The sequence below is a fragment of the Lipotes vexillifer genome, unplaced genomic scaffold (assembly GCF_000442215.2).
Source record: "Lipotes vexillifer unplaced genomic scaffold, Lipotes_vexillifer_v1.1 scaffold811, whole genome shotgun sequence".
Taxonomy (NCBI): domain Eukaryota; kingdom Metazoa; phylum Chordata; class Mammalia; order Artiodactyla; family Lipotidae; genus Lipotes; species Lipotes vexillifer.
Genome location: NW_006775554.1, coordinates 406,888 through 417,589, shown reverse-complemented (window position 1 = coordinate 417,589; position 10,702 = coordinate 406,888). Strand labels below are relative to the sequence as shown.

The window sequence follows — 10,702 nt, the reverse complement described above, 5'->3', positions numbered from 1 at the left end:
GGGAGGCAGCACAGGGCAAGATGAAACGTCAGGATTTAAATCCTCACTACCTGAGAGGCCTCAGACAAGGGTTCCTTACCTCTCTCGGGCTCTGTCCCCTCATCTGGAAAAAGGGAGCCAACAGCATCCACCTGGCAGGATCGTGATGACGATGACATGAGCTATAATGACACAGCTAAAGCCCTCAGATGCAGACTTAGCCTCCAAAACAGGAGCTGTTATTGTCATCCACGATGGGAGGCACAATCCAGGAATTAAACCAAAAACAAATGATCAGAGGGAAAGTGAGACACAAAGACTACATGATATTGGCAGTGTGAAGTCCAGCTCAAATGAGATCGTTGTTATCGTTCCTGCCCAGGATAATCCAAGGCTGGAAGAAAGTGGGAATACTGAGCGAGGTCCAAGGCCCCTCTGATGGGAATCTGGGCAGACACATTCTCACCCAGCGTCCCTCTCCAAGCAGCTGGTCCACCCAGCTAAACTGGGGCTCGAGTTTGTAACAAGACAAACGATCTGTGCTAGAGAAGCAGCACTAGTTGCCATTTCCCTGCCAGGATGAAAGAAAACCAGATCAGACCCCAAGTGACACCCACAGAGCCACACTCTCCACACCCCGGTCTTTTAATTTTCTGTAATAATCACATGTGACATCTGAAAACACACCAGCCTCTATAACATCTACCTATGATGCTGTTTAAGACCCAACCACCTCTGATGGAACACCAGAGATTTCTGGAAACTCAAGCAGGCTCTTCTTGTCTCCAGATGAGACGTCTACTGTGGATGTGACCAGAAAAAGGGCACAGAACGTGCTGGTGGCAGCACAGAAGTACTCAGGATGCTCAAATTGCCACCTAAGTGATGTGGTGCGAAACAACTGAATTTGAGAAGGCATAACACCTGGGAGGCGGCAAAGCACCCCTTCCTGAGCTCTGCCAAGGCCAAGAGCATCCTGCCAATTTCCAGAGGTAACTCCATCCCAGCCTCCAAAAGGATTGGGCCAGAGGGTGCGTTTGTTCTGCTGTGCCATGATCACAGGAGTGACTGGCTTACGCAGTTTATTTTCTTTTATTTCAACCCATCCCCAAAGCCCAGAGCAACTTAAAACAAGAAGAGCCACCACCTCCATCAAGAAAGGAATATTTTGAAAGTTTAACTGACAATTCCACAGCCATTCATTCAGCTGCCTCCCAAGGAAATGGAAGGCATCTGGAAAATGTATTTTTTAATTGATTTAACGTTGAGCCATGTTAACTGTTTTAATTTCCAAGCAATGCAATGCCCACCAAAACATCAATTAGTCCCAGCAATCAGGCAGGAATATTGGCGTCTGTTGCAGGATTCATTTATTTCAGCTCTGCGAAGTAACCAAGAAGGAGAAATCCAATGCACCCCATAGCTCCAAGGAGGGGAAATTAAGCCAGAATTGAAGCCATATCAGGCCCTGGCAAAGACGGCACCTTTGCCTGCACCCACTGCTCTCCGGCATCTCCCTCTGGAGGGAGGGCAGTAACTTGTACTAAGGTCTTCATGCTTTGACAGGAAACACCCCTCCCTCCCCAGCTTCTCTGTCTCCAAGCTGGAAAACTAGGGAGACTGAAATGAGGCTGAGAATGCCTCCCCGCTGAGGACACAAGACAGGTTAAGAACGCGCGAGATCATTTTCAACAATTATTCTTCCTTTTAGCGCCTCTTCAATTCCAAGGCCCCGGGGTCTCCCTGCCCCCACTGAGGCTCTGAGTCGGGGTGCGGGACTCCCACCGTCTGCAGCGCCCTCGGTCTCCACGTGCCCTGGGCAGCTGCCTGGGCCCCAGGGCAATGCGCAAATGCCGCTCACCACACGAGCCTGGGCATCAGGACCAGCAGAGGGCAGCCCAGCCCAAGACCCTGGGAGACCCAGGCTCCTAAAAGGAAACAAGACAAGACAAGAGTGCACAGGAGGTCTCAGCAGCCCGCGGAGGGTGGACGCACCATGCCAGCTCCCTGCGCCTCTCCCTGAACCACTCACTAGATCTCGCCCAACCTTGGTTTGCTCAACTCCTAAACAGGAATAATGACCCCAAATTGCAAGGGACGGAAAGGCGAATTAAATGAGGTTGTGTGAATCGGCGACTACCAGAGCTGCCTTAATCATAAGAGTCACCTGGGGAGAATGCTAAAAATGCAAATTCTGGGATCCTCCCTGGCAAATTCTGATTCAGCAAGTCTGGTACCAGGCCCAGGAATTTGGATTTTTAAGTATCACTCCCAGATGATTCGGATAATGAAGCAAATTTACGAAACAAGAGATTAAGTGCCTGGCCCACTGGAAGGGTTCACCCAGCTGCCAGCACCAGCTCAGGCCTGTGGGGTGAAAGGAAAGAGAAGGAATCTAGGCTTCTCCTGCCTGGCTGAGCATCCATCAAAATCACAAATGCACAAACCCTCTGACCCAGCAATCCCACTTGGAAGAGTTTACCCTGCAGATATACTTGAACAGATGCAAAGTATATAAGGTCATCCGCCGCAGCATTGTTCGTAACAATATAAAAATAGAAACAACTGAATTGTCATCTACAGAGATCTAGTTAACTAGTTATGCCATAGCCAGAAAAACAATTGCACGGCTCCTAGGTATGGATATGGAGCTGCCTCCGAGGTATATTGTCAGGTGAAAAATGCAAGGCACAGAACAAAGTGTATACCAAGTTTTGTAAAAGTGCAGGGATAAACTATGGATATGCATAGAGTATCTGTGGACAGATACACAAGCTGGTGACATTGGTTGCCTCTGGGGAGGGGAACTGGGCGACTAAGGAACAGGGGATGGGGGAGATAGCTCACTGCACACCTTTTCAGACCTTTCATATTTTAAACCAGGTGCATTGCCTACTGTGTGCATTATATAACATACACAAAACACTGTAACATTTAAAAATAACTTTTAAATGTATGCGTATTATATTTCAGTGAAAAGGCTTTAAGATAATAGTGAGTCAAAGGGCGTGGCTCCAGTTTGCAGGTGCCATGTCTGGCCACTTGTGGCTGCAGAAATTGGGAAGCCCCCAATTTGCTATCCCCAAGGGAGGCTGGGGCAGACCTGGAGACAGCAAAGCACCAAGCTTCGCTCTCTGGGTTTTTGCACTCACTCTTCCCTCTACCTGGGACACTCTCCACCTGGCTGGGTCCATCTTCTCTTCTCTTGGTCTGCAGCTTAGGAATCACTGTCTTCTGGAGGTTTCCATGGCCGCTCCCCGCTTTCCCAAGCCTAGGTAGCTCCTTCTCCCGAGCATTCCCTGGGGGCCTGTGTCCCCCCCTCACAGCATCCCTCGTACTGCCTCATGGTCGCCGGGGTGCAGCAGTTTCCCTCACCCCCATGCTGGACTGGGAGTTCAGAGAGGACAGAGGACACGCCTGGCTGGTTCACAGTTGCCTCCCCAGAGCCCAGCACCAGCTTAGTCCAAAGGCGGTGCTCACTAAAGACAGAAGGAGTCACAAAGAAGTGGGCGAGTGAGGGGAGGGGGAGAGTAAGACAGGCAGGGAGGAAAGACGGGAAGGAAAGCCACACCCCCGGCCCCTCTGTCTCAGCTCAGCCCTTAGTCACCACCACCACCCTCTGCTGCTTTCCTCCCCTGGTCTTACCAGATTTGAAATATTCTTTATTTATGAGAGAGCCTTACCCGCCTTACTCACCTCTGTATTCCCTGCTCCTACTGCAGGCTTGGCACATAGTATTAACAGGTGCCCAGTATATGTCAATTGAATTTATTAATTAATACTGGACGTTGAGGAGGGAGGAGTAAAGGAACCACTGACGTCTTAAGTCTCCTAAGAAATTCTGATTCAGTGGGTTCTGGGGGGGGGGGGTCCACGGGACTGGCAGTATTTAAAAGCTCCCCCGTGGGGCTTCCCTGGTGGCGCAGTGGTTAAGAATCTGCCTGCCAATGCAGGGGGACATGGGTTCGAGCCCTGGTCCGGGAAGATCCCACAGGCAGCGGAGCAACTAAGCCTGTGCGCCACAATTACTGAAGCCCGCGCTGTAGAGCCCGCGAGCCACAACTACTGAGCCCACGTGCCACAACTACCGAAGCCCGCACGCCTAGAGCCCGTGCTCTGCAGCAAGAGAAGCCACCGCAATGAGAAGCCTGCGCACTGCAACAAAGAGTAGCCCCGCTCGCCGCAACTAGAGAAAGCCCATGCGCAACAACGAAGACCCAACACAGCCAAAAATAAATAAATTTTTTAAAAAAGGCTCCCCCCGTGATTTTAAAGTGCTCTAGAGTTGAGAATCATTTACATGTGCTCGGTAGGGCCTTTGGATTTTTCTGGGAATGCAGGATCTCCAAGGACTGTCAGAGAGCCCGCCCTGAATTTTAGGAACCTTCCCGCTGCCCCAGGTCTGGCAGGGCGGACCAAGGGACTAGCAAAGGGATTAGGAGTGGGGGACCGGGCTGGGTCTTTCCGGCTCACCTGGAGGAGAAAGAGAGGCGGGAGTCCGGGTGGGGCTGGCGCTCAGAGGCGCGTCCAGCCAGGAGCGTGTCTTGGCGCCATCTAGCGCCTGCTGGAGGCTCTGCAGCTGCAACATGCTGAGCTGCCGGCGCTGGGCTGGGGTCACGGCCGCGGCGTTTTCTGGGCCCAGGAAGGCAATCTGCTCCGCGGACAGCTCCTGCAGGGGAGAGAGGGCAGCGCCCTCAGAGGCGCCCCTCCGCGGCTTTCCCAAACCTCGGCCATCCGCCCAGCACCCGCACACCTTCGTCGTACCCATGTGCTCCTCTTTAGGATTTTTACGTAAAATCAGATCACTCTTTCACTACTAAACTTATTTTAAAATGAAAAAAAATTAATGGAAATTTCCAAAAGTGGAAAATTGGAATGACTCGCAATAAGTACTCATTTAAAATATGCCATAATAAATAAAACGACACTGTTGAATTGTAGCTATATGTGTTGGCCAACGATGTCTGAACCTGAGGCCTCTTTAAAACCAGAAAAAAAAAAGGGGGGGGGATTTTAAGTGTTATAGAGGTGTTAAGTACATTTTAGCTCCAAATCGAGACTTCCTCCTCCAGGTAATCAGTAGTAAAGGAGAGGTGAAAAGGTGACAGTGTTGTTTAACACAGTGCAAGGTTCCACCCCACCCCACCCCCAATGCTTCAAGTCCCCCACCTGAGAAACACTGATGTGGAGGAGAAAACACACACCTAAAAGGCAAAGACCTGAATCTGTGTCCCAGCTCTGTCACATAACAGCTGTGTGACCTTGGGCAAGTTTCATAGCCTCTCTGGGCTTTCGGACTAGATGCGGGATGGCACAGATAACTCGTCTCCTAAGTGATTCTAACCCTTGCTGCTGAGTCCTGTGAGGGCTCAGTGAAGGGAAAGTACAGTTATCCATTAGTGATGTCTGCCATGGACACCGGAAATGGGAAATTCTGCCGAGAGCAGAAGTCCTTTGAGGGCCCTGAACAAGATGTTTCCTGAAGTCGCTTCCATCCTAGAGAGGACTTGGTGACTAGTTCCAGTAGGTGTGGAATGAGGTGGGATGGCAGGGGCCTCTAAAGTCATCCTGCTTATTTTCTAAGGGCCCCAAAGATTCTGAGAAAGGGGGTTCTGCTCCTTCACCCCATCTTCTTCTCTCGTTCACCTTTTTCTTTCCCAACCAGGTTGATGCTTCTCTGGAATCATGTCATGCCCCTGCTTAGAACCCTTCCCTGCCACCTCTCCAGGCCACAGCTCAAGCTCCTGAACATGGTAATGAGGGCTTCAAGCTCTGGGTCCTGCCCACCTCTCCAGCGTCCTCTGCGCTGGCATACTTCACTCCTGGAGAATGGAGGTCCATGTCTCCAGCCCCCAGAAGGCAGCACTTCCTTCTGCCTGGAACACTGTTCCTCCCTCTCTACCTAGCTAACCCGTCCTGCAAAATTCAGCCCCCCCCCCCCCCCACACACACACACACACACACACACACACACACACACACACACACACAGAGGACATGCTCTTCTGGCTTACACCTTACATCTACCATTAATATAGAGTCCGCATTATAAAAATTATCTATTTTTCCAATGTTGCTGCTTGCAACCCACAGGCCAGATTGAATCTCTAGGCCTATTGCACTGTGTTTTAAAATATGGATTCAAAGTGGTTGCCAACATTTAATTATCAGGAGATTTCACATGAAAATGAGATTTCTGGATTCTGATAAAAAAGGAAGATCCAGCAATACTTGGCCCACATTGTCACACTGCATCAATGTGCCAGAGATGAGAAGCAGCTTCCCCAGATTTAGACAGGGCTCTCCAGTTCACTTCAGTCCCTACCCAGGCCACTGCACTCCCTTATGTTACTTTTCAAGCCCCTGAGGGCACTGTGTTATACCCCTTCACCAGTGCATCCCAGGTGCACCAGCCTGGAGCCTACATCCTAGTGCCTAGGCTGGAGCCTACCACAATGTAAGTGGCCACTAGGAATTTTTGGAGTAGGTAAGCTACAGACTGCATTCCAAACAAGACCAGGAGAAAGTGCTCAGCAACATGCCAGCATCAAGAACCAAGCTGCCTACCCCGTGCAGAGCCCCCAGAGGAGAAGCTCAATGACATTAAGGATTATGACTTACTTATTTCCCCTAAACAGCTATCACACCTGTTCTGTGCTGGGAACTGTCCTGGGTGCTGAAGCGGTCCAAGGTCTGCTCTCTTTATTAAAATGAACCAATGATGTTGCATCATGGGAGTTTGTCTAGCGTCCTGTGTGTGCCTTATCCAGTTTTTATGGACAGAATGTGTTTCCAAGTTACACAGCGGGCAAGAACACCAGCGTCACTCCACATCAGAGCAGACCCTCTCCTAATCTTGTACATGGACAGGAAGGAAGGACCTCTCACTGGATACCCTGCTTCCCTAACCTCAGTTGATCCAATTCAACCCTCTCAATTTTTTCCATAGCTGTTTGTCACCTTTCCTACTGTGGCTTCCTTAACACTTTTCTTAAAATCAATTAAAATATTTTACTTAAATTTATTTTAAAAGGAAATGTTATACAGGAAATGTTATCCCTCATCTGCAATTCTGAAGTCCAAAAAAGTCAGAAAACAAAGTTTTTTCCAACGTTTAAGACAAACTTATTTACCAGCAAAATCTGACCTAAATTGATGTGGGACCATTTATAGTCTCTATTTATTCCAATTAGTGTGATTTGTCACAGATTTCTTCACAGAAATATTAATGCATTGGCTTTACAAGGTGCTTCCCCAGACACTGCTGAAAGTATTAAGTTATAATACTGTAGATTCACAGAGTGATCTTCCTAAAATCTGGAAAATTCCAAATTCTGAAATACATATATATGCCCCCAAGGGTTTTGGATAAGGGAATATGCACCTGTCATATCATCATAAATAGAAAATCAGTACCAGTGGCTACGAAGAGAAGGAAACCGTAAAAATAGATACAATTAAAAGATAAATTTAAATTGAAGAAAAAAATACTTAAAAAACAAAAACACCTAAAATTATCTTGTGATCCATCCGCTGTTGGCACACAGCTCTCCTCTGGCCCTATTAGCAGAAGGCTGGTTGCAGGTCCTAGAATCCAAGGCCCACCATCTGCCTCCCTGTGTGATTTGAAATACGGTCAAGCTCCCGTTCTCCTTGAGGAACTGAGTACCTACTTTGAATATCTCATCAGGAAGGCATCTGATTGCTGATGGCTGGAAATATGGCATCAAATCCTTGTCAAGCATTCTGAGCTCTTCTTTACTTAATCCAGCTGGGGAGAAAAAGGAATCATGAGGGTTTAGTTCAAGCCATCAGAACTCCATTTGTTTTCTTAATGGTGCCGCATAACGTACAGATCTGCGTGTTCTAGGCAAACATCTTTCCTTAGAAAATTCCCTGAGAATCACACCGGGGAATCAGGTTCCTTAATCAACTCAGGGAAAAAAATGTGGGTCACGTTAACCCTGATTGGTCTCCTACAAGGAGATGTATGCCCAGAAGGAGCTTCACTTTACACAAATTTCAAATTGTGTATAAATCTATTTTGGAGCCAATTAAATAACATTCTAAACCACTTTAGCTAACAAAAATTACCAAGAGAGCTTGTTTAAAAAGCAGACTTGCAGACCCCACCCTCTGCAACTTCAAGTCATGAAATCTAGGTTCTACCATAACTATAGATAGTCACTACACGTGATCAAGGATTCTTTTTTTTTTCAACAGTATATTATTTAACCTTTTTTTTAACATCTTTATTAGAGTATAATTGCTTTACAATGGTGTGTTAGTTTCTGCTGTATAACTAAGTGAATTAGCTATACATATACATATAACCCCATATCTCCTCCCTCTTGCGTCTCCCTCCCACCCTCCCTATCCCACCCCTCTAGGTGGACACAGAGCACTGAGCTGATCTCCCTGTGCTATGCGGCTGCTTCCCACTAGCTATCTATTTTACATTTGGTAGTGTATATATGTCCATGCCACTCTCTCACTTCGTCCCAGCTTACCCTTCCCCCTCCCTGTGTCCTCAAGTCCATTCTCTGCGTCTGCATCTTTATTTCTGTCCTGATTCTTTCATTATTTTGTTTGTTTTTGTCCCCAGATTTAAGGTTGGAAAGGGAGAGAAAGGCATGATCAAGGTGTCTCTTACCTGCAATGGTCCCAAGCTCCTGCAGGACAGAGCTGGACCACTCGGTGGGCCCCCCAAAAACAACTTCTGCCTTCCTCTTAAACTCTGCCAAGACGTGGGTGCTGCAGAGCAGGGTCCCAATTCTGGCCACCACCACCCTGGTTATGAGGGAGGATGTAGTGTGAGCCTGGGAGACTCTCCAGCCAAAAAAAGATATGCAGAAGGTTTCAGCACCAAAAAATGATCCAGCTAATCTCACTCCCTATTTTAGCCCAGGAAGGTTGCAAAGCATGAGGAAGCAGAGAACATCTTGCTGAATGAATGAACGAACCAACCAATCAATCATTTGCTATTTTGCACACTAGTGTTTTGGTTACCTGAATTCTGAGATCTTTATAAGTGAGATTTCGGTGATGTTCATGGCACACAGGGTTGCACCAAGTCCTACTAAGTGGAAGCTCTTCAGATCCTGGACACTATAGCCTGAATCCTCCAGGAACCCTTGCAGAATGGATTTAGCCTATAAAAATGTGGGAGGATAGGAAATGAACTATCCAGGGATGATCAAGACCCCAAGGTCTGAGGGGATAACGGAGCCAGCCTCCTGACTGATCGCCCGCCCTACTCCTCCGAACATACTCCCCACTCCAAATCATCCCAGCTGCTCATCCAGGTTAGCCTCCTGAAGGTCCTGCTTCTATGGAGTACGTCCCTTGATCTATGGAGGCATCTTTAGGCCGTGAAGCTCTTGTGTCCTTCACCAATATTAAAGACACCTATACCTTGTGTCTGTGTCTGCTGGCTTATTCCCTTCATCACTCATGACCTTCACATAGTTTGGTCATTTAAGTTCTGCATCAGGATCCAGACTTTTCCAGCAACAGTTTTCACAAATTTCTGACCTTGTAATTTTCTGCCTTTGCACGTTTACTCAAGTTAGTGCCTCCATCTGAAATGCCCTTCCTGCATTCCCAACTGTTAAAATCCGACCATCTTTTTATTTGGGAGTTCAAGTCAAATGTTACCTTCGTGAAATCTACCCTGAAATAGGTTTGCCTCTCACTCTTCAATTCCAGGGAGTAGTACGTTAAATCCTTTGGCATTGAAAAACCACACAGGAATCTCTTCAATGAGCTTTGATTTAGAGGCTGATGTGTAGTGTAGGGTCCCTGTAATTTTAGTATAGTGACCATTCATTATTCATGACTTTCCCTGGAGAGCCAGACCTCCTACTCTCTCACTTCATGTGGTTCAATTGGAGCTAACTGCATTCTGAGTTCCAGAGGTGATGCTATGGCCTAGTCCTGGCCAGTCAGTTTGTCTCTTAGCCTGGCTGCAGTGACTGGCTCTACATTAGGCATGTGATCCAGTCAAAACCAACCAGGACTTTGGTTGGAGCAATTAGAACAGAAGAGTTTTCTTTACTGTGGACTGGACCTTGGAAGGACAAACACCTGAATCTGCTAGAACTCAACACATGGAAAGAAACTGCCTCTGGGGACTTCCCTGGTGGCACAGTGGTTAAGAATCTGCCTGCTAATGCAGGGCACACAGGTTCAATCCCTGGTCCGGGAAGATCCCACATGCCACAGAGCAACAAAGCCTGTGCACCAAAACTACTAAGCCCGCATGCCACAACTACTGAAGCCCGTGCGCCTAGAGCCCGTGCTCTGCAAGAAGAGAAGCCACCACAATGAGAAGCCACCACAATGAGAAGCCCATGCACCGCAACGAAGAGCAGCCCCCACTCACTGCAACTAGAGAAAGCCCACGCGCAGCAACTAAGACCCAATGCAGCCAAAAATAAAATAAATAAATAAATTTATTTTTAAAAGAAAGAAAGAAACTGCCTCTGAACAAAGCCTACACAAAAGAAAGCAGGGTCAAAAATTGGTGTGATGGGCTTCCCTGGCAGCGCAGTGGTTGAGAGTTTGCCTGCCTATGCAGGGGACACGGGTTCGTGCCCCGGTCTGGGAAGATCCCACATGCCGCAGAGCGGCTCGGCCCGTGAGCCATGGCCGCTGAGCCTGCGTGTCCGGAGCCTGTGCTCCACAACGGGAGAGGCCACAACAGTGAGAGGCCCGCGTACTG

General features: G+C 48.1%; 1 protein-coding gene across 2 annotated transcripts in view; it reads right to left on the bottom strand.

Moving 5' to 3' along the window:
- Positions 1-1,836: 1,836 nt before the first annotated feature.
- OTOA (otoancorin) overlaps positions 1,837-10,702 on the bottom strand; it is a 61,560-nt gene continuing 52,694 nt past the window's right edge. For both annotated transcript variants that reach the window (XM_007449975.1, XM_007449976.1), the window contains 5 exons: positions 8,989-9,131; positions 8,633-8,769; positions 7,653-7,750; positions 4,453-4,648; positions 1,837-1,907 (listed from right to left, as the gene is read on the bottom strand). In XM_007449975.1, coding sequence (XP_007450037.1) covers positions 1,837-1,907; positions 4,453-4,648; positions 7,653-7,750; positions 8,633-8,769; positions 8,989-9,131 — 645 coding nt within the window. The remainder of the gene's footprint in view (positions 1,908-4,452; positions 4,649-7,652; positions 7,751-8,632; positions 8,770-8,988; positions 9,132-10,702) is intronic.